Source organism: Protopterus annectens, chromosome 3.part1, assembly GCF_019279795.1.
Source record: "Protopterus annectens isolate FY-2018-M chromosome 3.part1, PAN1.0, whole genome shotgun sequence".
In the NCBI taxonomy this organism is placed as follows: domain Eukaryota; kingdom Metazoa; phylum Chordata; order Ceratodontiformes; family Protopteridae; genus Protopterus; species Protopterus annectens.
In genome coordinates, this window is record NC_056732.1 from 1,859,969,338 (window position 1) to 1,859,995,836 (window position 26,499).

Consider the following 26,499-nt stretch of genomic DNA (forward strand, 5'->3'; position numbering starts at 1 on the left):
TGGTTGGATAATGCATCAAAGTGCTTGTGTTAATAAATTCTAGTCAGTGTTGTTCCTGTGAATTTGAAGCAGTGTACATTTCCCTGTCTATACAGGGGTAGTTAAAGTCACTCATGAATAAGGTATTTGGTTGGATGGTGAATGCCTATAGTAGGTTTAGGTTAGAGTTGCGAGACTCTAGGGGCATAGATAGTGACATGTAGCTAACCATGAATTTGTGAGAAACCTTACCTATGGTGACTTGCACTTGGAAGAGCTCCAGGGAATCATCCTATTTAACCAACCTGGAGGTTTGTTTGTGCTAGCATAGATCAAAACATGTCTACATTTGGCCCCAGTCTGTGCTGTTGTTTTTCTAAATGTGCAGAAGGCACTGTAGCCTTGTCCTTCTGCAGTAATTTCTATGGCTTTAAACCAAGTCTCAGTCACAGCACAGACATCTGTGCTCTCCAGAGTGAGGAGAGCTTGGAGTTTTTTGTTTAGAGCATTGAGCAGTAACACCTTAGGGTGCTTGCAGACTTTTTCATAGTGTTGGTAGTTTTGTCTTTTTGGCATTGCATAAAAAGGGGGCAACTCTAGGGGCATAGAAAGTGACATGTAGCTAACCATGAATTTGTGAGAAACCTTACCTATGGTGACTTGCACTTGGAACAGCTCCAAGGAATCATCCTGTTTAACCAACCTGGAGGTTTGTTTGTGCTAACATAGATCAAAACATGTCCACATTTGGCCCCAGTCTGTGCTGTTGTTGGTCTAAATGTGTAGAAGGCACTGTAGCTTTGTCCTTTTGCAGTAATTTCTATGGCTTTAAACCAAGTCTCAGTTACAGCACAGACATCCGTGCTCTCCAGAGTGAGGAGGGCTTGGAGTAATTTGTTTAGAGCATTGAGCAGTAACACCTTAGGTGCTTGCAGACTTTTTCATAGTGTTGGTAGTTTTGTCTTTTTGGCATTGCATAAAAAAGGTTCTAGCAGTGCATGAAGTTTTAGCTAATGTTTGAAAGCCTAGGAGGGAGATGTGCAACCCATCCTTGGCAAAGCAATATTGTCTTTTGACCATGTTCTCTGATGCTGACAGGCACTGGATTCCCCTGGAGTGACACCAGAAACTAAGCCAGTTATTTAACTCAATAATTTTATGTTCATACTGTGGTATCATCCTTGTTGAAGGTAGAATGCTGCTCAGTGAATGGCTCATACCTGTCTGTGACACATATTCCAAGAGATCCATTATGTCTCTTTTCATATAGTCCAGTGAAGTACATCTTGAGTAATTTACACCCACGTGGACTATGATGGAATGATATTGGTACTTGGGTGCAGTAACTTGATTGCATGTGTGATGTAGTGGATCCTGGTTTCAGGTAGACAACTAACTGCTATCTTCTCCTTGTGCAACCTGGTGAGTAGGGCATCCGTGTGTCACACAATGGGTCCGGGTGAGTAGGGCATCTGTGTGTCACACAATGGGACCTGGTGAGTAGGGTATCTGTGTGTCACACAATGGGACCTGGTGAGTAGGGCATCTGTGCATCACACAGTGGGGTCCCCCATGACAAGCATTTTAGGCAAAGTGTAGTTTTGACTTATAGGCTTTGCACTTAGGGGGACCATTAGGTGTAGGCATATGTGAGATGTTTAGTGTGTGCTTTAGTGATTACTGAGAAGCAGTGTTGCCATTAGGTGGCTTTAGAGGTCTTTGAGATTTGGTGAATGATCTGTGTGAGGGAGGTAGTGTTTGTATTCCTAGCAACCTCATTTGTGTGTGAGATTTTTGCCTCCAATGAAGTGGTGTATTTACATCTATTATGTACTATGATATTTTCTTTAATGATTAACTAGTGTTCTGAGAACGTGACACAATTGCCACATTGCCTTAGGGTACCCAAGTCTTCCAGGATGGCCACAGAGACATTTGGAATTTGGTATTCTACGTTGTCTGGTCCTATAACAGGGATGGTTGTTTAGGACTAAGGACTGGGGTTTAACAGGAGTCTCCTAGGGTAGTTTCTGTGGTTAAGGGCAGGATGTTATATTATGGTAGGAAATAGTAGTGCTATTTGAAGCACAGGTTAGCTGTTTTAAGCTTATTTCTGCATAATAACACACTACTTAACATGTTTCTTATTTAATCCTAAGTTTGTAGATACATTTTATTATTTAGGTATTTGCTACTATACAGGGCACTGCTAACTGCTGCAGCCCCGTGAACAGCTATGGCTGAGGAAAAAAAAGGTTGAAAACTAACTCCTACATACTCTAGCCAATAAATAACCACACTATGAGCTTCCTACGGTGCTTCCTAACTCAGGGAGCCCAGGTAAACACCCTCTGCCACCAGATGTCTGTCCCTGGAATCTGTTTATTTATTTATATTTAACATTTGTTTATTGGAAATGTCCAACTGGAACAGAGGCCCTTTTCAGTGGAAACCTTGGGAGAAAGGCCCCAGGCGCATGTCTGTAGAATGTGGAAGGAAACTGGAGCACCCGGAGGAAACCCACACAAATGCAGGGAGGGCATGCTAACTCTGCATAGAAGGCAATCCAGCTGAGTTCAGACCGGAAAACTTCTTGCTGTGAGGCAACAATACTAACCACGTTAATGTAAAAGCACAGCAAATGCAGCTCTCAAGTGCAGATTAAACAACAAAAAAACTACCAAACAACTAAGTGACTGCTAATGCACCCTTATGTAGAGAGATTTGGAGGCACACAGACCAGAAAAGCCAACAAACAGAAATGCCTATTTTTTGCTACAAAATTAAATACATGCTTTAAAAATTGCTCAGAAAAACAGTAATGATCACTTTATAAAGCAAGTACAGCTAATCAAGAAAATATTCATAGCTTATCTTGGATGGCTTTGGATATAGGTGAAACAGTGATCCTACCTGTAGTACTGTGTGATACTATGGAGACCTAGCATTTAGCAGTAGGTACCAATAAGTTATTGTCTCTCTGTATAGATAGGTGGTAAGGTCCTACCTGTAGTACCGTGTGATAGTCTGGAGACCTAGTTTTCAGCAGGTTATGGACACGGTGGAAGTAGTACAGAAGGGAGCAGCAAAAAGTGTCTTCAAAAGAAATGCTATGAGGGTGTGATATGTATAGTCATGTAGGAAGGAGGAGGAAAGGAAATAAGATGGAACCATTTAGGCACTCTAAGGGAATTTGCTGAGTACTTGTCTTTCAAAAAAATGACACGAGAAAAATATATCATGATTCAAAAATACAAGCTGTAAGGATCAAGGCAGATAATGAGGAAGTATTTTTATTGTGATTATTATTATGTTGGTTAAGTAGGATATTCAATTTTTCCAGACGACAGGGAATTAACAAATTTGTTCAGCCAAGCAGTCTATTCCATATCTATCTTGAAAAATCTGCATTTCTTTGATCAGCAGTGACTAGACAAACTGCACTGTGTGGGACCTTAACACTTATTTATTTATTGTTTATCATGCAGTTTGCAGACTGACCAGGACTCCTTTTACATTCTGGATCTACCTTACAACATTGTTGTACCTAATCAGACTGAATGTAATTAGGCGGGCGCCTGAAAAGTGACTGTTTATGCATGACAATAACAAGGCTCAGGGTTATTCCTTTCTCTGCATTGTTAAAGCTAAACTCAGAAGAAGGCTAGTTAGTACCTTCTTTTGTTGTGAGTGTTTGCAGTTTGAGGTGTTCAGGATGAAACACATGACCATAAGTTACATCCTGTAGAAATAACACACACACACAACCAGAAAAAAAGAAAGTAGACATGTACACAACCTGCACTGCTCTATTTTCCTACAGCAAAATTGTCCTGGCAGTGGGAGGTTAAAGCTGGATATGCCAGCCTATCTTATTGATTGTTTATATACAAACCCCTCCTTATGTTTCTTTCTCACAGCGTTAGCTCATGAATATTAATCAGCGTGGAAGGTGTTTGTAGGGACACATTTCTCAGACACACAGGAAGTATTTGCTTGAGAAAGTTGAGACAACTTTGTCTGTTGAGCACAGAATTACTTAGATTTTTATTCTTTGTGATTATCTGATAACCCTTACAGGTCAGCAGTTTCCTGATTTCCTGAACAGCGTGATTCATCATGAAGCTGGAGGTAAGATCTGAGCTTAACCCTTATAGTTAGCAGTTTCTTGATTTCCTGAACAGTGTGATTCATTATGACGCTGGAGGTTAAGATCTGAGCCGATTAGAAAATCTTTCTGTGACAACTAACCTTTGTTTTTCAGATCTGCGGCTGCAGACCTTGTGTTTGTGAATGGTGTAGTTTGTGCTGCTTGGTTGGGATGAAGCTATAATAAAGACTTACATTCTACAGAGAGCAGCAGAAGAAATGTTAATGTTCGGGGACATTGTGTACATTTTACCCTAACAAAAACACTAGCACAAAAACACAACTTTTGAATAAAAAAATATTCTCATGTAGGGTGGCATTTTGTGTAATAGCACTCATTGATGTTAATAAGTGTTTCTTCTCATATTTCCTACTTGTGCTGTCAGGGCTTTGTATTAGTGTAGTACATCGCAGTCCGTTCAATTTAAGTTTAAAAGTTTAAGTGAGGCATCATCAGGTTGCAGTCATTACAAATGTAGCATATCATCGGGCACTACTCGGGTTACTTTTAGGGTTACCACCTGTCCCACTTTGCGAGGGACAGTCCCTTTTTGGGCAGTTGTGTCCTGCAAAAACACTGAAAAAATGGCAAATGTCCTGAGATTTTAGGACAAAAATATTTCCTATATTTTCTCTAATAGTTGCATAAAGCAGATTTTATCTGAAACACCTAAACATTATAAGAAACAGAATAAGCAACTCAAATCCTACAATAATAATATTTTATTCTGGCAAAAAAGTGAATTTATGTCCTTTTACTGGCCATGGGTATGTCTTGCCCTGCAAAATTTGACATTTCTACAACAAATGTCCCATTTTGGGCATTTAAAAAGGTGCCCTTATAAGTAGCTCCATAAGGTATCTTCCAAACTCATAACTGCTAAAACGCCGATAAAAAAAATTAAAACTTCTCGTGTGGAAACGGCAGTGTCTTCAAACAATAGGCCGATCTCTGTAAATATCGCCGTAAAGGGTGACACTGTGCAGCTGTGGGATTTCTGATTTGACACAAGCTTACGTGCAGTTATAGTTCCCGTTATACTATGCATGTCATTTCTATGGATTGTACTGGCAACACGACATTACAACTGGAATGGAGTTAGTCAACCCAGTGCAGTACGAAAAGAGCAATATGTCAGACAAGATGCTGACCTGGTCATTAATGGGAGGTCAAAGAAACGCAGACAATACGTGTTTACATCTCCAGTAGGACCCTATTACAACATAAGAAATCAAAGCTACCAAATTCGGTCCCAAAAGATAAACGTAACAGCTCTCTGGAACAAAATTAAAATGACTTGTATTCTCACACAAAATAAAAATCTATACACAGGAAAGTTAAAGTGTACCGTGCCATAATGTTAATGAAAACTGTACAGTCCCTGTACGACGGTTGCAACTTGCACCGCACAACAGCGGGCTCAGTGTTTATGCCAGAACATGCATGAATATTCAGTAGTTTAACCGCGCCGTCAATCAATGCTGGGAAGGCGTGGTTTGAGCGGGACTTGCTGCTGCATCCTGTACTTCATTAATACAAAGCCGCTTTCAGTTTACTCAGTGCTCCCTACCCCGATTCTGTGTTAATTGTGCATGCATTAGTGTATCAGAAAATTGTAAATAAATCATGCTGACCAGAAATTGCACATTAAAAATCATAGGTATAATTCCAGATTTTTATCAGAATTTCATTATTTAAAATTGCAGATCAGCATTATTTATTTATTTATTTATTTGCAGTTTGTTTTCCAGGATAGTGCATTGTCCTGCAGGAGCCCGTTTTCAGTGGCGTCCTAGGGAGAAAAGCTGCAGAAAAAATACAGATACATAAGGAGGAAGTATAAAATCCATAGTAGTACATAGTAAAGTCAAGTACAAATACTATAGTAAAGTCAAGTACAAATACTTATCATGTGTACACGTATCCATTTTTGAAAGTGTTAACATAATGCAAAAAAGGAAAAGCTATACAATAAAAAAAAAATATTATTCAACAAGAGTCATTTCAGTTAGAAAAATTTTTTTTTTTTGAGATTGGAGTGGGGGATCTTTCAGTTGTAGGTATAAATGTGTTTTGCTTCTGGCCCTGAAATGTAAGGGGCAGCATGTTATTGTGGTTCTGACCTCAGCAGCTTGTGTTGGTGGGAAGAGGCTACATAGGACACTGACAGATTTAGTGGAAATGGATGTCTAGTATGCTTAAAGCTTCAGTGGAAACTAGTTTTGTCTAATGATTGTTTGCTCTAAAAAAAGGAATGCAGAAATGTGCGCACAAAAATAATTGTGTGCTGTTTCCCTTATAATAGTAATAGCTGATCTGTCTTTCTTCATTAATTACTATTAGGACTTCGGTTCTGTTCTCGGAACTGATACGGCCGTTTCCAAGATCGCGAGAGCCAAAAACTCTCAGCTAAGACCTACCCACAATGCCCCTCTCCTCGTTACTCCAGATCTCGTTTGCTGCGTTCCTAATCAGACGTGCTAGCCATCTCTCTCAAAGCTAAGTAGAAAATTGTCAATTTAGCCTTTTCTCACTGTCGCCTATAACCTACTCCTATTCCCTACCTTTTACATTGGTAATTTAATTTCTACCATTATTGGTACTGTCCCTCTCTCCTGCCTCTGACAGGCCCTTCCTTACCTCTTTTGTGGTATTTTTAAAATATCATCGTTGGTATTCTCTCACATTTTCTCTCCCTTATTTTGTTTTTTCTATAGAATAGCCTTGTTGCTTTACTATGTCAGACAAAAAGCTAAGTTGGGGTTTAAACAGTGTGACAAGTTAAGATGCCTAACTCAGATACACATGCTCATTGTGTCTACTGTTTGGGCGTGGATCATATTAAAGTTGACTGTGACATTTGCGCTAGTTTTAGTAATCATACACCAGCAGAATGTAAAAATAAGCTTATTTTAAAAGGTTTAAACAAGACACCTTTTTCGGAAGCTGTGTCTGGGTTGGAGGTCTCTCCCATTCCAAAGACCAAAAAAAAAATAAGGAAAAACTGAGTCCCTCGGTTCTTGCATCTCCGTCAGTTACAGAACTGAGTTGGCTCTGTGCTTTGCCGGTGCCCACAGCACAGACCTCGTTGGCACCAGGCTCTGTATCTTCTCCCTCGGTGCCATCCATGATATTCACCCCTATTTCAGTTCCAGCCTCGGCACCACTGACCTCAGTGCCATCCTTGGTTCCGACATTGGCTCCTATGACTGTACCTGCCTCAGCACCATCCCCGGCCATGGTGCCGACAGTTTTTTTGGCTCCATCGGCTCCAGAACTCGAATATTTGCCAAGGACAACATACTCTCCAACTTACCACCCTTTTTTGGGGCAGAGGTTTAGCCCCTTTCTAGAAAGACTTGATTCTCCTTCAGCTGCCTCCTTTAGATCCACCAGGAGTTTTTCTGAATTAGATCTAGTGCGGGTTGTGGACCAACTTCTGGCAGCTAGGGGATTGCCCATTCCACCTAGACATTCCAAACCTCTTGGCTTGGAATCTTTTGCTACATCTTCCCCTGTTTATCCTCCACCGGCCTCTACCCAGATCCTGGAGATCTCAGTACCGATGTCCACTCCGGTGCATACTGTCTGTGCTCCGACCGAAGTTTTCCCCTATCGGCACCGACCACCCTTTCTGCATTGGCTCAGGTGGAGCCGATGCTCTCTTGGAGCAGTGCTTGGACCATCCATACCTTGGTACCTACCCCGGCACCTATTTTCTCGCTGGCGCCATCTATGTCCACGGCTCCATCTTCCAATCCTCTCTGAGATCCTCACCTGGAGGTGGGCTTCTCAGGTCAGGGTGTGACCCCGGTTCTGAGATTGTCCTTCCTGGTTCTGGGCTCCCAAACCTCCTCGGGAAGGCCTTCTGTTCAGGTGATGGAGAGGGTCCTTAACTCCGCAGGCTCGCAGTCAGCACCAATGACATCTGTATCAGAACCCCCCCATAGCATGCACCTCGCCCAACCCTGTATTCCGGGACCCCAGGCACGGGAGTCGCAAGACCCCCCCTTTTGAAGGGAACCCCTTTGGCGTTCTCCTCAGAAGATCCCACTGGAGAGCCACTCTGGAAGAAACGGTGTAAGAGGAAGCACCTTGATTCGCCGGACGAATCTATCACTGAAGACACTGATTGTGATGAGGGGGAAGGGTCCCTACGGTCTCCACCAGACGACATCTCATTCGGAGCCATTCTCGAAATCCTCAATCAGCATTGAGACTGGAAGTCCTCTAACCCTTCTTCTGAGGAACTGGTGTTCTTGTAGGCCTTCCGTGCCCGGCCATCTACTTCCTGGGTGAACCCACTGGCAGATGACCTTGTTAAGCTCATTGTGCAGCATGCCTGGAAGGCCCTGGGCAATGCAGAACCTGTCCCCTTGAGGCCAGATAAAATTTTATCTACACCTGTAGACCAGCCCCACTGGTCCAAACAGTTGACAGTTGATTCTATGGTCGTGGTGGTGGCCACCAAGAGGGAACTGGCAGAAGATAGTTCCACTGTCCATTCTCCGAACAGAGAGTCCCGGACCATTGGCAGACTAGGGAAGCGGACCTATGCTTCAGCGACCTTTGCCATTCGGTCACTGAACTATCTGGCACACTTTACTCACCTCCAAAGAGACCTTATTTCTGAAATGTCTTCCTCTTTGGTGGGGGTACTGCCTGATGAGGTGCGTGACACTGTCGCCTCACAGCTAGCGACCCTTGAATCCATCTCCAACTCCTTGATGCGTTTGATATCTCGCACCACCGAGGGGGCAGCTCGAGCTGCCGCATCAGGCATTGCCATGAGATGTAATGCTTGGATGCAGTTGTGTGACTTCGCAGACCCCTTTAAATCTTCTTCCATCGATGCACCTGTCGACAAATCTGCACTTTTTGGACCCAGAGTACGAGACACACTTGCACGTAGTGAGAAAGATGGAAAGACCTTGTCTGCTGTGGGCATATGCTTTTCCATCCCCCAGACGTCCTACTCCAGGAACCAGATGGGAGGAAAAATTTGGTTCAAGAAATCCCAAGGATCTTTTCGTGACACTCGTGAACAATCCCCCAGGGGCAGAGGGGGCAGCTCATATGGAAGACTCCCCTTTCGGGGTAGAGGAGGTACACGTCACCAGGGCGCTAGAGATTCTTTCTCCGGCAGACCCTACCAGCGCTCCTGAGCAGCGGCCCGATTGCTTTCCTTTGGAAGCAGTCAAGGGTCATTTTTCTCTGCACCTGCTAACTTGGCATCTTATTACTACCAATGTTTGGGTTCAAAGAATAATATCCAGAGGCTACCAAATACCATTCGATTTAATTCCCAGACCCGTCAAACGAATCCCCGATGTACCACCCAATCAGAGGGAATTAGCAGCCTTAGAAATAGAAAAGCTGCTAAGAAAAAGAGTCATCCCACCAGACCAGACAGGATCTGGGTTTTATTCGAGGTTCTTTTTAGTGCTAAAAAAGACAGGGGACTGGAGACCTATCCTGGATCTGAGCCTATTGAACAAATTTATCAAACCTGAAAAATTCTGGATGGTCTTGTACAGTCCATTCTTCCTTCCTAGGGAGGGACAATTGTATGTGCTCTTTAGACCTGCAGGATGTGTACTATCACATAAAGATGGATCACCGTTCCCGGAAGTTTCTCCGCTTCCGGCTAGGAGCCAATCACTACCAGTTCAGGGCACTGCCATTCAATCTCTCGACAGCCCCTCGAGTGTTCACTAAATGTATGGCAGTTGTGGTAGCTCATCTTCGACTACAAGGATTCCAGGTGTTTCCGTATCTAGACGATTGGCTCCTTACCGTTCAGACTGGGAATCTCCTAGTCCACAGCCTCTCTTGCACTCAAGGTCTCGTTCTTTGCTTGGGGATTACAATCAACAAGGACAAATCTCAAATGTCCCCAACAAAGACACTGGAATTTATTGTAGCGGTCTTCGACACAACATCGTGTCAAGCTCCTCCCCCCCTCACAGACTTTCGAAAATAAGATGCCAAATCCAAGACCTTCTTCAGCACGTCTTGTACTGCAACTCTTAGGCTCCATGGCGGCTGCCATTACGTTAATACCACTGGCGAGGCTGCACATGAGAATCCTGCAGTGGCTCCTTTCTGCACAATGGTCATTTCTAACTCATCCACTCGATCACATGATACATCTTACAAACCGTTGCAAGGAAGTAATGCTCTGGGCGATAGCTTCCAACCGCTTTCTTATAGCAATGCACATTCCTGGGAGTTCCAACCTTATTGCGGACAATCTGAGCAGGAACATTCTGATGCCTCATGAGTGGTCCCTCAACCCTGTAACAGTGGAGTGGATCTTCCAACACTGGGGCAAGCCTTGCTGCGATCTGTTTGCTTCCCCCATAAACTACAAATGCAGGAGCTACTTTGCCTTGATCCCCCCTCAGGAACGCTCTAACGCACAATTGGCCCCCGGGTCTTCTGTATGCCTTTCCCCCATTTCCCCTCATTCCAGAATTTCTCCAGAAAGCTCAGAGGTTGAGAAGCAAAGTGATCCTCATTGCCCCCCTACTGGCCCCGTCAAGTCTGGTTCCCATTTCTATGGCCTCATCTGATTCACAGCCTGTGGATCCTGGATCATTCCCAAGACCTGTTATCTCATCCTCCTGGACTGATTCATCCAAACTTCCACAGTCTCAAGCTCACAGCTTGGTTCCTCCACTTCCAGTGCTTGCCAGGCTGCCTGACATCCCATCTCCTGTTTGTGAAATTCTTCTGGCTTCACACAAACCTTTCACCAGGAAAGTTCATTCTAGTAAATGGACTAGGTTCTCTATTTGGGCCAAAGATCAGAACTTAGACCCTTTCTCTATGCCTATTCAAAAGACCCTACAATACCTGACTACTCTTTTACATGCAGGAGCCTTAGCATCAGTGATCACTGTACGTTTAGCAGCTATCGCCAGTTTTTATAATGGACTTTAATAATTCTTCAATTATGTCACACCGCCTATGCAAGATATTTTTGAAAGGAGTATTGCATGTTAAACCTATGGTCAAGCCTCCCTTAGAACCCTGGGACTTGCCTTTGGCACTTCAGTCTCTCACAGGTCATCCTTTCGAGCTCTTTGATTCATGTGATTTAAAATTTTTGTCATGGAAGACCTTACTTCTAGTAGCCCTTACCTCAGCGAGAAGAGTATCTGAGCTGCAGGCCTTGAGTGTCGAGAGACCTTACTTGATCTTCCACATGGATAGGGTGTCCCTTCATACTGACCCTTCTTTCTTGCCCAAGGTCATTTCTGGATTTTAATCTATTGACCTGCCGGTTTTCTTCCCTCAGCATTCTAATAGAGGGAAGTACCTTTTGCACACCTTTGATGTGCATTGGCAGCTTCGTTGTTATTTGGACAGGGCTAAATCTTTCAGGAAAACAGATCACTTGTTTGTGGTCTTTGCAGGACCCAGATTGGGTAAACCTGTTTCCAAAGTGACTTTACCTCCTGGCTTAGAAACGTCATTACCTTTATCTACCAACAGAATAAGCTATCCTTACCTTCCAGAATAAAGGCTCATTCTACCAGATCTATGGCTACTTCTGTAGCATTTAATTCCAGAGCCTCAATGGATGATATCTGCGCAACAGCCACTTGGGCAAGACCTCATACCTTTTATCTCTTATTACAAATTGGATTTGGCCTCCAGGGGACGAGCATCTTTTGGTTGTATGGTGCTCAGGAATATCCTTCCTTAGGCCACCCAGGACTCGAGTAGCTGGGGACTCAGTCCTAATAATAATTAATGAACAAAGATGTACAACATCAGATAAAGAAGAGAGGGACATTATGGGTAGGTCTTAGCTGAGAGTTTTTGGCTGGCGCAAGCTTGGACATGGATATCTAGAACACATATGGAACGTTATGGTAAGACATAACTTCTTCTTTTTTTTTTCTTCTGTAGTATTTTGTATTAAACATTTCTGATTGTCTGGCTTGTTTATGAATATATGCATTTCTGCTACAGTAAAATATATCAGATGGCACAGTGGTGCAGTGGTTGTGTTTACACCTCACAGCAAGAGGTTCTCGGGTTCAATACTTGGCTGGGGTGTCTTCTGTGTGGAGTCTACATGTCCTCCCTGCATTCGTGTGGGTTTCTTCCGGGTGCTCCGTTTTTTCACATCTTACAAAGACATGCAGAGTGTTTCTCCCCAGGCCCCTGTTGAAAATTGGCTCGTTCCCAGTCAGACTTCTTGATAAATAGATAAATTATGACACTGACCACATTCTAAAACATTGTGACTGTATTACGTGAAGCACAAGTTTTGGATACATGGCCTACCAAAGATCCACAAGGACCCCCTGCAGCCCAAATTTAGACCAATTGTGGCTGGAGCGGGATGGGTTACGGAACCCATCTCTATCTATTTAGACCATGAGTTGAAAAACATCTTATCCTGTTATAAATATGTACTCAGGGATACTGAGCACTTTTTGAAAGATTTGTATGCTTTTACAACACAACTTGATAACTCTGATCTGATACTGCTAACAATGGACGTTAAGTCCCTATTTACCAGTATTCCTAATGATAGGGGGATTCCAATGGTTAAGGAATTTCTCGTAGAGAACAATAACAACTATATCAAGGTGGATCTACTGTGTTTACTTTTAGAATTGGTACTATTCACATTTATGGATAAAACATATAGGCAGAGGAATGGAGTCGCCATGGGCACCAGTTGTGCAATGCTAACTTGGTCATGGTGGCTTGGGAACAGGAATATCTGTGTAATCATCTGCAGGTATTATTCTACAGACAATTTGTAGATGATCTTCTTATTGTATGGAAGGGTAACAATGATGAATTACAACAGTTTTTAACATACATCAACTCTACATCTACTTTCTTAAAGTTTACTCATGAAATATCTTTTTCATCCATGCATTTTTTGGATGTTACGATCTCTTTGAATGATGGTAAATGGCAAACAAGGACTTATAGAAAGCCCTGCTATAAACCATCATTCCTATATAGAGACAGTATGTATAATGATGACCTTTTTAGAAATATTGTAAAGGGACAGACAATGCGACTTTCCAGATTATGCTGTGATGAACAGATGCTACTAGGTGAGATCGAATCCCTTAAGCATGACTTTATGCAAAGAGGAACTTGACTATTCATGTTCCCAAGCCTTAGCCCTACGGTCAACTCATGCGAAACCATATTTCTCATATAGAGATAGAGGTGAAGACCATAGAAAGGAAGATGCATACCATCATAATAATGTAAATATCATCCTTCCATACTCTATGAATGTGCATACAGTTGAGGAAGCAGTGTCACGCAATTGGCATATATTATTGGTCGACCAACAAACTAAAGATTTATTGGGCTGTCACCCCAGATTTGTATATAGTAATAAACAGTCCCTTAAACAACGACTTTGCAATAAGCAATACACACATAATACTGTCGATATTACCAGTATGGGTACTAAGAAATGTGGCACTTGTGCTCAATGCATGTATATTGATTCTTCACGTTTCTTTAAACACCCGGATACGGGGTATTTATGGACATTGAGAGATACGGGTAATTGTCATACTAGAAATATAGTTTGTGTAGCACACTGTCAAACTGTTTTAAATCTTACGTTGGTAAGACCAATAGATCTCTTGGAGAGAGGATCAGAGACCCATCGAGGGAGAGGCTTCAATGAAACTGTCTCTCTCCAACCTATTCTCAAGAAGAGAAGACTTAAATGATTATTTGTAGTATAACTCATGTATTTGAAATTGTATGTAGGAAATAATTTTTAACTCTTTTCAACTTTTAATTTTAAAAGCATTTAATAGTGTTTTATAGCTTTATATATATAGACTGGTTAGTATTTGGTAAGCAATTTCTTAATTAATTCAGTACTTAATTGTTTAATTGTTTGACTATGAACTAAGTGAGAAGGTATTTAAACATACTGATTTTTTCTGTTCTTGATGTCTGATGTAGTGGAACACTGAATCCATGAAAGCGCTTGCATTCATTAAATACTTGTGTTTTATTAGTTCGCTGTTGGATTGTTTGTTTCTTATTGCATGATAGCTGAAGAATTGAAGAATTTGCCTACAGTTTGCTGCATCACATTGGGGAAAGTTTTGGAATTTATACAAGTTTTTATCATTTGGTTTCTTCCGTTTTTTATATATATATATATATATATTGTGTGTGTGTAGGTATATATAACACACACACAAGAATTTGAGAATTTTTCAAAGAGCATTCAGTTGCCTCAAGACACAGTAAGGGAGGCTGCAGGCATAACTATAAATAAATAAGAGCTTCTTAGCAGAAAACATAAGGAAACATAAGCAAAAAAAAATGTAGACTAATTATTCATCCATGCTTCTAAAACAGTTACAGTTGGTTAGTTTTTGAGATACTTTATTTCTTTTCTGAAGGATTATACTATGGTTGTTTCCCTGATTTTGTGTGGCAGAGTGTTCCAGGATGAAGGTGTACTTTGTGAATGATTTTAATGTAAGTGTCGGGGAATACTCGGGTCTGATCAAACATGTAGTAATTGTATTTCTGATGGAGTAAGGAAGGCCCGTTATTCACAGATTATTGTTTAGCAGTGGGCTGTAGCTGTGCTAGACCAATTGGTAGGTTTTGGTTTCTCTGTCTGTAACAGATAATTTGTGAAGAAAGGATAGTGAGTGGTCCAGCCAAGGCAGTAGTACATTGACTGCAGGGGGCTACCTAGATTCCTTTATGAGTAGATTGGAAATAATGTAAGCTATTAAGTTCAAAGTGACTCAGGAATGATAGAGATTGATCTAATACGAGGTATTTTTACTGGATAACAGGTAGTTGTTTTCCATTAAGATAGAAGAACTGGAGACCATTTGAAGTGCTGAATAGCATTGTGGACTGTTAACTATTTAAGGAGAGCTTAATTTATTTTTTGTTTATTTTTTAGCCCCTTCCAGGGAAGAACCAAGTCATTTTGATGGATATATTTTATGTACAGATTTGTTTGCTTTGGTGATCCCTGTATTGTCAGCGTAAAAAAGATATTTTAAGGTGGGAAGGTCTCAGGGAAGGTCATTTAAAATATTGAAAATTTTAATGGACCAAGTACTGATCCCTGAAGGACAGTGATATTAGTGCTGGTACAAATACATATGCTTTCTCTAAAATAATTTTCAGTTTATTCTGAAAGAGTCAGAAACCAAGATACAAACTTTTGCAGAGAGGGTGCAGTCATATAATGATTGGAGCAATAGCTGGTGGTTCACAGTTTTAAAGGCTCTTTAAGACCTATAGAAATGGCAGCTGTGAGAAAGCCCATTACAATACTAGAGGATATAACCAGTAAGGGCAATATGGGTGCTTTACTTGTCCTAAAACCATATAGTCTTTGATCAGAAATACCATATTTTGCATGTTGGGAAGGATTTTTATAAACTAGTTTTCCAAGGATTATAGCAAATACATCCGTTTTGGCAAGAGCTTAACAATTGTTAAGCACCCTTATTAAAAATTCTTAAGGTCTACTCTTACCCTACAGTAGTGATGAACAAGCATGCAATTTAACTGTTACAGTATAATTGTGAAGTTCCATGTACTACGTGTAGATTATACTTTTTGTGGCTAGGTTTAGTCTAGTTGGCAAACTTTACTTGCACTGAAATCATCAAGTTTTCAGACACTCAAAATTCATATGGTCGGGACCATCAAAGAAAAAAAACCCAACACATCTACTTGTTTTTTATGATTTTGCACAAGGACAAACGCTGTTACACCCCCTCACCCCCTGCAAATTTTATGTACCAACTCTGAGAATGTACTAAATTGAGGAAAAGGGTAAATTTCCTGATCTGCACTGTACTGTGATCAGTTATTCAAAAGGTTTGAGTTTTCGGAAACACGATCTTATGGTGCCTACCATAGGAATTTCGAGTTTCTGAAAATTCAGTCAACTGATAGGGAGTGATTATATGTGTATGTTTGTGTATTTATTTATAGTTATATCTCTATATATCTTTTGCGCACACACACACACACTAACACCTGTAATTTCATGTTGTTTACAGTGCTGTTGTACATCTGTAGGATGGTACATACACACACACACACACACACAAACACCTGTAATTTCATGTTGTTTACAGTGCTGCACCTGTAATTTCATGTTGTTTACAGTGCTGTTGTACATCTGTAGGGTGGTACACACACACACACACACACACACACACACACACACACACACACACACACCTGTAATTTCATGTTGTTTACAGTGCTGCACCTGTAATTTCATGTTGTTTACAGTGCTGTTGTACATCTGTAGGGTGGTACATACACACACACACACACACACACACACACACACACACACACACACACACACACACACACACACCTGTAATTTCATGTTGTTTACAGTGCTGTTGTACATCTGTAGGGTGGTACATACACACACACACACACACACACACACACTAACACCTGTAATTTCATGTTGTTTACAGTGCTGTTGTACATCTGTAGGGTGGTACACACACACACACACACACACACACACACACACACCTGTAATTTCATGTTATTTACAGTGCTGTTGCACATCTGTAGGTGGTACACACACACACACACACACAAACACCTGTAATTTCATGTTGTTTACAGTGCTGTTGTACATCTGTAGGGTGGTACACACACACACACACACACACACACACACACACACACACACACACACACACACCTGTAATTTCATGTTGTTTACAGTGCTGTTGTACATCTGTAGGTGGTACATACACACACACACCTGTAATTTCATGTTGTTTACAGTGCTGTTGTACATCTGTAGGATGGTACATACACACACACACTAACACCTGTAATTTCATGTTGTTTACAGTGCTGTTGTACATCTGTAGGGTGGTACATACACACACTCACACCTGGACTTTCATGTTGTTTACAGTGCTGTTGTACATATGTAGGGTGGTACATACACACACACACACATACACACACACAAACACCTGTAATTTCATGTTGTTTACAGTGCTGTTGTACATCTGTAGGGTGGTACATACACACACACACACACACAACACCTGTAATTTCATGTTGTTTACAGTGCTGTTGTACATCTGTAGGGTGGCACATACACACACACAACACCTGTAATTTCATGTTTACAGTGCTGTTGTACATCTGTAGGGTGGTACATATACACACACACACACACACACACACACACACAAAACACCTGTAATTTCATCTGTAGGGTGGTACATCTATAAGGAATTGTACTATTTGCTCAATACAGTACATTGGAGGAATGACAAGATATTATGTACAAATAGTAAAGAATGACAGTGTACTGGAAGGCTATTGCTCATATATAGAATGTGTACTTTGGATGTGAAATGAGTACATTAGTGGCTCTCATTTATAAATTATGTAAAGAAAGGTTAGAACATCATATGAAAGTGTGTGTTTGGATGGGAGAGTGCACTGTGTGCTTGAATGGATGTTAAAGGCACATACTTGGAGAGAATAGACTTGCACATTAGACAGTAACATAGGACTTAGTATGGAAGTTTGAAAGTACAGAGCATTAATGGAGTACAGTACTGAGTAAGTGGAAGGGTATGGGTTGATAGGTTTATAGGTTTGGTGAACAACCTTAAGGCTGGTCATTGAGATGCTGGGGATCCCATGCTGGGAGTTATGGGTACTCTAATCTTTTCTCCTTGAATGTTTGGATTGGGGGCCAGAGTTTAATTTCAAGGAGAGTTTATTTTGTAGGAGTGTGTGTGTGTGTGTGTGTGTGTGTGTGTGTGTGTGTGTGTGTGTGTGTGTGTGTGTGTGGGGGGGGGGGTTTGAGAGACAATGTTGTCATATTTTCTGCAATATTTTGTTATTTTTACTGAGACTGATTCTCATCTTTTGATCAGATCATGGAGGTATTCTAAACGATGTTTCAGATGCAAGTTGCTTTGTAAGTCAGGTCTGGCCTCACACACCCCTGGGTGGGCATTAATTACACATTAATACACACCCTGTCGGGCATTATTACCGAAACAATTAGAGAAATTGCAAATAAATACTTATCAGCTTTGTAGGTCCAGATGGTTTTAGAAGCAATCCAAGTCTTGTAGTCACAGGTGTCCAAGCAGGTACAGAGAAGCTCTGAACAAATGAACATCTGACTTTCAGGTTTTTTAACATGTCTAACCTGATACATGCTGAGGGGTACATTATATTTAGTATTGGGTCTGACTAGGGCAGAATACAGAAGCACAATGACTTCCTTCGCTTTAGAAACATGCCCTTGGTAATTAGTTGTGAAATGTAGAGTCAGCACTTGTCAGCACTTGCCCTGTCCTTTGAGAATTATCACCCATGTGCCCAGATCCCTGATTCATATAGTAAAATTGTTTTTTCAGTGAACTAGGATGGAGAGTGTTTCAGCTTCCTGGGGGGGGTGCGACATCATTAGGCATTTAGTTTGATCCCTTTTTTGTGCACCATGGATTGGCTTTAGTTCCTTCATTTTGAAGGATAATAGATATCCAAAGGGAATTTAAAAACCACACCCAAATTACAGTCCTCAACAAACTTTGTTAATCGGGGATGACGGTTTGAAGGTGTGAAACATAGATGCCAAACAGAAGGGCCCAGCACTCATCCCTGGGAGACATTACTGGTTACTTTATGTCTACCTTAGCTAAACACAGCAATGCAGGATCCTAAGTACAGCTAAGCCTAGCCAAGCACTGCTTAAACAAGGAATGCTAAGCAATGCCCATTTAAGCATTGCCTAGCTAAGCTGGTTTGCACATCGCTAAGCATTGCCAGTTTAAGCACTGCTCAGCTGAGCTCAGTGGGTTTGGTGGTGCTAAGCAAAGCACCACATTTTTAAAACTGGCCCAATGGCAGTAAAGGGTGGGAAAACGGCCTCATTTAAGCACAACAGGTGGGAATGCAGACAGAACCTGTTGGAATTTGACCCATGCAGAATTATTGCAGGAGTTGGAGAGAGTGCAAGCTTCCAGGTGCAGTGATGGGGCATTCTGGAGTCCAGGGTCATGGTTGGACTCCGTGTAAAATACCATGATGTCTGGCAGCTGCAGGGCCAGTACAAGGGGTCAGAGTACAAATTGGAGGCCTGGGACTGGCCGGCATGCAATCTCACCAGTGCAACTGGTATCCCCTGCACAAGTGAGCCAGTGTGTCACCATTATGATTACCTGAAGTGTTATAAGGGGATCTATTGGTCACCTGGGTCCAAGATGCTAGAGATTTTAATGTCCCACCAGTTTGTAAGTATTGTTCTCATTGCTTTACCAAATTCTACTCAGAATGTGTGATAGACAGGTATGCATAATGGTGTGTTTTTCTCCCCACAGCTGCAGAGGAGAGAGTTTGCAACCTGGAGACCCATGCAGGGCACCTGGCCAGGTTGCGCTGTGAGTGTGGCGAGTACAGCTATATCTTGCAATCTATAGTCATATAAACAAGAAAGAGTAAATTAGTAACTGTCAGTAGGTATATTCAGTTTTGATTGTACTGCAATGAATTTGGTCATAGACCTGGACTGATATAAGTGAGTAATGCCAGGTACAGTTAAATAAGAATGAAAGCATGAAATCTGATAATGTTAATGAAATAAAGTTTCTACTGCATTAATAATTTTAAGGGCATAAAGCTCTACTGCATTAATAATGTTAAGGAAATAAGTGCCTACTGCATTAATTGTGGAATTACAGCTGTATTGCAACACCTGCATTATATGAATTGTTCACCAATAATGACTGTAGATATATACCAGTCACTGCATGATGTCATCCCCAGTAAAGCTGTGTTGTTCAGTGTGTGTGTGTATTGTGGGCTGTTGGTCATGAAATCGAGTATTACAACAGCTGTGAAGTAAAAACAGGAATAATACCAGTAAGTGACTGAAGGTTAGCTAATAAAATGTTTTGCTAAACTGTAGATGTGGAGCTGTGCTACAAGATATAATGCATTATGATATTTGTTCTGCACTAAGATCTGAACCAATAATAGGAATGCCAAAGGTGTTGTGTATCTCAGGATTATCTTGTGTTAACGTTTGCATTTCAGCTATATGCATTCCTGATCTTAGTTATGCTGCTGCAGGCCAAGTATGAAACTAATAGCTTTAGACTGCAAATACACCATCTGCAGCTGTATATGGGTCAGGTAGCCAACCCAGCACTCAGGTGTGGTCTGTACACATAGGTTCATATCAGCCCTAGGGCCTATAAAAGCCTAGCCGTAACAATTCCCTGGCTATTTCTTCCCACACTATTTACTTCCTGGACCCCTGTCTAGCAGGGTGACTGACGTGAACCTGGGGTGAATTTCCTTTCTCCCATCCAATCGTCAAGTTTCCTTTTGAAGAGGGCCAAAGAGGCGCTCTGCTTGACATGTATGGGGAGTCTTTTCCGGAGTCTGGGGGAGTCTCTGGGTCAGGAAACTATACCTCCAGCATGTTTTGTTTATTGTTATGACAAGGTTTAGATCCCTGGAGCGTGTGGCTCTGAGGGATTGGGATTTCTTTAAGTGTAGCATGTCCAACAACTCTGGGTTTGACATGGCCTTTTATGTTAAGCAGAGATCGCCTCTGAGTAGACTATATGTGACAAAGAGTATAGCTGGAGTTTAAGGCGGTCAGCATAGGGCATCTGTTTTAGGCCTGTGATTCTTTTAGTGAGATATTTCTGTGGCCTTTCCAGTTGTTGCAGGTGGCTTGAGAGGTACATAACAAATGGGGCATTGTAGTCTATAATGGGTCTAATGAGGGATGAGTGCAGTGGGACAATTACCTCCTTTTTTCTGGATGAAAAGCCCTTAGTGATGAGGTGTGCCACATAGAAGGATTTCCTGACTGTTGTGGCGATGTGGTTATCGAAGGTGAGACCACTGTTCACCTGTGTCCCTAAGTCTCTTATCACACTTTCAGTGTTTAGTGTACTGCCACCTATGCGGTAATTCACGGGTACATGTTTTTTCCCAAAGGGGATAACAATACATTCTTGGCATTGATCTTGAGCTCATGGCTCTGGCACCAAGCATCTGTTTCTGTAAGGCCCTTTTGTAGAATATCCACATCATTTGGGGATTCAGTAATGGCTCCCAGTTTGCAGTCGTCTGCAAACTTGTTAGCCGGGGTCCCTTAGTATTAGCCTGTACTTAGATTCCAAGCAAGAGTAGTCCCAGGACTGAACCCTGAGGTACTCCACTTGCCACTTGTCTGGAGCTGGATTTGGAGTCAGCTACTTTTACAGTGTGGGTTCTGTCAGTAAGCCAGTTGGCAACTCATCGAGTGACATAGGGATTAATGCCCAGCTTAGTAAGTTTATCTATGATTCCAGAGTGGGGAATGGTGCCAAAGGCCTTGGCGAGGTCCAGATAGTCTGTGTGGATTGCCTTACCCTCGTCCACGGCTCCGGAGACTGATTCGAAGAAGTCAGTCAGGTTCAGGAGACAAGATCGGCCCTTCACGAACCCAAACTGAGTGGGGTCCAGTGTTTTGAAGGTTACCAATGTCTTTGTTTATAAGTTCCATGATAATAAGTTCCATGGCATTGCAGGTCAGGCTCGCCAGACTGATGGGGCGGTAGCTCCCGGGATCCAAGATGGATCCCCCCTTGTGGAGTGGGATAACAGTAGCTGTGCACCACTCAGTGGGCACGAAGCCTGAGGTGAGGCTATGATTAAACATGACACTTAGGTAAGGTGCCAGTTCATTTTGCAGTTCATGTAGTACACAGCCCGGGATGTCATCTGGTTCCATGGATGCTGTAGTCTTAGTGTGTTTTTACCTGTGTGACCATTATTACTGGAATTTGGCAATCTTCCGGTATTGAGGTGGGCCATTTAGGGGGTGAGAGGGGGGGTGAAGTTGGCACTGAATCAATCTGCCAGGATATTGGCAATATCCTTTGGATCAGTATATTTAATGCCATTCTGTTGTAGCTCAGAGCAGATCTGAGCATTGCCATTTAGATTCTTGACATAGTTATAGAATGCCTTGTGGTTGTCTTTGGAATCTTTGGCAATTTTATTTTCATAACTAGCTTTGGAGGATTTTTATGAGGGATCTCAGCTTCTTACTGAGGCTGGTAACGGAGTTTTTTTTGCATCCTGGGATTTTCCTCTTTTGTGCAACAGTTTCGTTTGTTTATGGCAGGGGACCACCAGATTGGCTTCATTTGTTTTGGAGGAGAGCATCTTGGTTTTATTTGGGATGGCACGATTCATGCATGAGTGGATGTGCTCGTACAGTGCCTTAGTGTAGGACTCAGCAGTTGAACTTTCAGTTCCTGTCTGCATGGGTGTCATGAAGTTTGTCACTTCTGACTTGAGTAGCATGAAGTTGGCTTTGGAGAAGTGTTTTATGGAGGTTTCCTTACTGGGGGGTGGGGGTGGAATGTGGATGTTAAGGGTGATTAACATATGGTCTGACCTGACCAATGAGGGGGTGACCATAGGTGTGGAGCATCGATTTCCCATGTTAGTAATGACCAGGTCTAGGATACTGGAGCCCCTGGTAGGACAATGGATTAGTTGATCCAGGGCTTTTCAATTTATGAATTCCAAGAACCGTTGGGCAAAGGTGTTGGTACACGAGTAGTTTTCCCAGTTAGTGGCAGGGTAGTTGAAGTCACCCAGTATTAGGGTGTTTGGTTGTATCTTAATATTTTCCAGTATGTTTAGAAAGGTGTAGTGAGAATCTTGGGGCATGGTGGGGGATTTGTAGCAAGCTACAATTTGGATTGCAGTCTTGCCTAGTATTAGTTGCACCTGGAGAATTTCAGACGCATTGTGTTGGGCAACTAGCCTGGTGGTGTGAATATGGACACTCCTCCAACTTTAGTGTTTCGATCCTGGTTTGGTGGCCGAAAAGTGTGGTAAGAGTTGTAGCCTGGTATTGCAGGGGTGCTGTCTGGAGCCTTGAACCAGGTCTCAGTTACTGCACAGATATTGATGTTCTCCATTTTTAGGAGTGCCACGAGAGAGTGCATTTTGAGGTTTAGACTTCTAGCATTGAGTAGCAATTCCACCTACTAGGCGTTAATTGTGTACACCTGCATTCCATATATTAATGTACAGTTTACTACTATCTCTGTCATGCATGAATCTCATGCATGTATGTTCAAGTGTCACTGCAGTCTTGTGTAACACTCTATCTCTATTACTAGGGCATAGTTTGTTACCTGGTAAGCTCTAGGCACATGTCAGTCAATATTCAGCAGTGGCTTAGTAGTTCACTGTGATAAACGCTAGGTGTGATGTACTTTGTCGCACACAGACCGGGGTTTGAATCCAGGGACAAGTACTACTAAATGTTTATAGAAACTGCTATGTATTCTTAACAGATGTTCTCCCCACAGGAATTACAAGTAAATAAATGGCTGTAGTAGCTCTTTGAATGGGTTACTAATTTGTGTGTTCAGATGTACCGGAGTGTAAACTCTCTGTACTGTGCAAGATACATCTCTCTCAAGTGTCACCCTGTCACAGACTGTGATTACTGTTGCCAAATCCTTTGGACACCAATTTAACATCCACTTGATTTATGTCAATAGCACAGTCACACTACGTCAGTCCACAGTACACCTTGGTAGACATATATGTCCCCCTGACATGTAATACCCCTCTGTAGTTGTGTACCTGTAGGTGTTACAGTTTGGCCCATATTGTCCCATGTGGATAGCTTGAGAGTTATGTAGGTGCTACAGAAGCTATATGGCACTTGTATACATAAAGTAAGGGCAGACCTGTACATTATATGAGTACTGTTGCAAACCCTATACTGGTAATAATGGAATGTCTTTCTGTCTCCCCCCAACCCTTATCTGCATCATACGTTCTTATTGTTATACTAAAAGTAAACCATACCCAATGTATATGTTGTTCTCAAAACGTTATGTTGGGCCTTGTATTTTATTATTGTTAGTATACATACCTTGCTGAATTACCTGTGTTGGCCTTATGCTGTAACTGTTACTGGCATGTTGTTTCAATACTGACTGTTATCCCACTTATTGGTGTGTTTTGTATGCTATGCAGTGTTATGTTACTGGGTTATTTGCAACAACCTGGCATGATGTTATAACTAACTTTTAAATGTTCTGTTCATTACTAACCTTGAAAAATCTCAACACCATAGCTTGACTGGGTAGGCCAGGTCTTGCCAATCTACCTACCCTACCATAGCCAGCCATGGTACCGGGTCCCAGCATGTCTGGGACCCAACGTAGTGCTGCCTTCTCTGCTGATCCTGCACCACCTATGGGGACAGGGCCTGTCCCCTCCCTGGGAGCAGGTGTGGAGAGGGTGTTGTTACCCAATGACCTCTACCAGGGATGGTGCGCAAGATCATGCACTGTGGATTCAATGATCACCTGTGCTAGATTGAGGGCTGACTGGCCATCCTGGAGGGGCAAAGTGGCCCAGGCACCCAGCCCTCAGCACAGCCACCTTCGGAGCAGGGAAGGAGCAGTGTTGACTGCCTATGGGTGGGGAGCTCAGGCTCACTGCTGCCGTCTGGGGCATATGGCTCTCCAATTGCACAACACCCTCCCCATCCAAGGTGTTTCCCCACTCATGTCATACACTGTCCCTGAATGTTGTCTTGCCTGTTTGCAAATGCAACCTCTCCTACCCAACTTAGCTCCACACATGTACCTGTATCCCTTCCCCAACAGTCCACTCTCACCTTAAAAAAAAAGGGGGGGTATCTGTCCCACAAAAAAGAATCGCCCCATATATAGCTCTCCATTTCACCTCCACATACACTGCACGCAATCAATCATTACAGGAATTAATCAACACAGTTATGTTGCCCACACGCCTCTCTGTGGGATGTGAGGCTCCAAATTCTCTACAACCTGCACAGCTGTTGCTGTACAAGAAATGGAGAGCTGTGGTCCTTTCCTACACCTGTCCTGTATGTCACTACCTGCCTTTCACATTGTTTTTCCCCCTGCTTACCCCCATTTTACCACTTTCCTATCACTCCTTAGCGCGGGTTTAAGTAGAGCTAAGTGGTGCTTTGTACCTTGCAAACCCACTTAAACCTGCTTTAATCACCTTGTGTTTCTGACACTGTTATGCACGTCTGCAAAATAATCACCCCTCGAACCAGAGACCCTGTCAACTACAGCATAGTGCATTAGCCCACTAGGCCACTCAGCTCTGAAGTATAACAGATATTTTCATAAACATATACTGACAGTGACACACTGCTTGTACATATAATGGGAAAATTGACAGTGTACTTGGGATTGTGATGCAGACACCAAACCAGTACACAGCCAAATAAATATTGATGGATGTACGTGAGGCCTAGGATATCCTGTGTAGCTGACAACTGCACAGACTGTTGCAGGATGTCCACAGTTGTGCCGTCTACTTTTGGCATGGTTGTCACAAAACCTATTCTGTGTGCTGAAGTACTGGCAAGTCAGTACAGATTGAGGTTAGAAACTCATGACAGAAATTTCAGTGTCACACATCACACCCATCCAGACACACATGTTCATGCAAATCCTGTGTAACAGACTGTATGCATGCTTATATCTTACAAATACACGTGCTGTAGTGTACACGTGCTGTAGTGTACACTGTCTTCCCCTTGTCCATGGCTTTGGTGACTGTCGAAGTCGACCAAGTAATGGACACGATCCCCTTTTGACAAAGTCAAACTGTGTGTGATCGAGTGTGTGGAGGTCACCAATGTCCTTCTTAATAAGGTTCATAATAATCTGTTTCATAGGCTTGCAGATCAGACTAGTTAGGCTGATGGGTCTGTAATGTGCCGGATCGGTGGACGGTCCACCTTGGTGTAAAGGGATGACAGTGGGTGTCCTCCACTCAGCTGGGACAATGGTATTCAGGCTTTGGTTGAATACAGTGCCTAATGGTGCTGCACGTTCATGCCTGAGTTCATGTAAGACTCCTGCAATGTTATCAGTTCCCATGGAGGCTGTGTTCTTTGATTTTGAGATGGCAGTGATGACCCGTTCCCTAGATATAAGGAGAAGGGGACTGGGCGTTACCAATATGGGCTCAGTTTGCTTTGGAGGATTTCAGTAATGCTCTTATTTGCATGTTGAGGCTAAGTAGAAACTGCTTCCAGTTGGGCACCGGCTCCTTGGTCTTGGACAGCAATTTTTCCCTTTTGTTATACAGTCTATGTATTGCAGATATCCACCAGACAGGTTTACTTATCCTTGCACGGGGTGATGTAATCCTGTCGGGTATAAATGATTCCATATATCTATACAAATGCTCGTATAGTGCTTTGGTGTAGTTGTGGATATTGATGCCAGTTCCTACAGAGAGGGAAGGGGCTG

The 26,499-nt window shown here is 42.4% G+C and overlaps 1 protein-coding gene across 1 annotated transcript in view; it reads left to right on the forward strand.

The window, feature by feature from the left end:
• Nucleotides 1-3,963: 3,963 nt before the first annotated feature.
• Nucleotides 3,964-26,499, forward strand: part of LOC122797935 (gastrula zinc finger protein XlCGF57.1-like) — a 380,380-nt gene continuing 357,844 nt past the window's right edge. Inside the window, exon 1 of the mRNA XM_044066454.1 lies at nt 3,964-4,110. Within this exon, the coding sequence (XP_043922389.1) occupies nt 4,099-4,110 (12 nt within the window). The 5' untranslated portion in view covers nt 3,964-4,098. The remainder of the gene's footprint in view (nt 4,111-26,499) is intronic.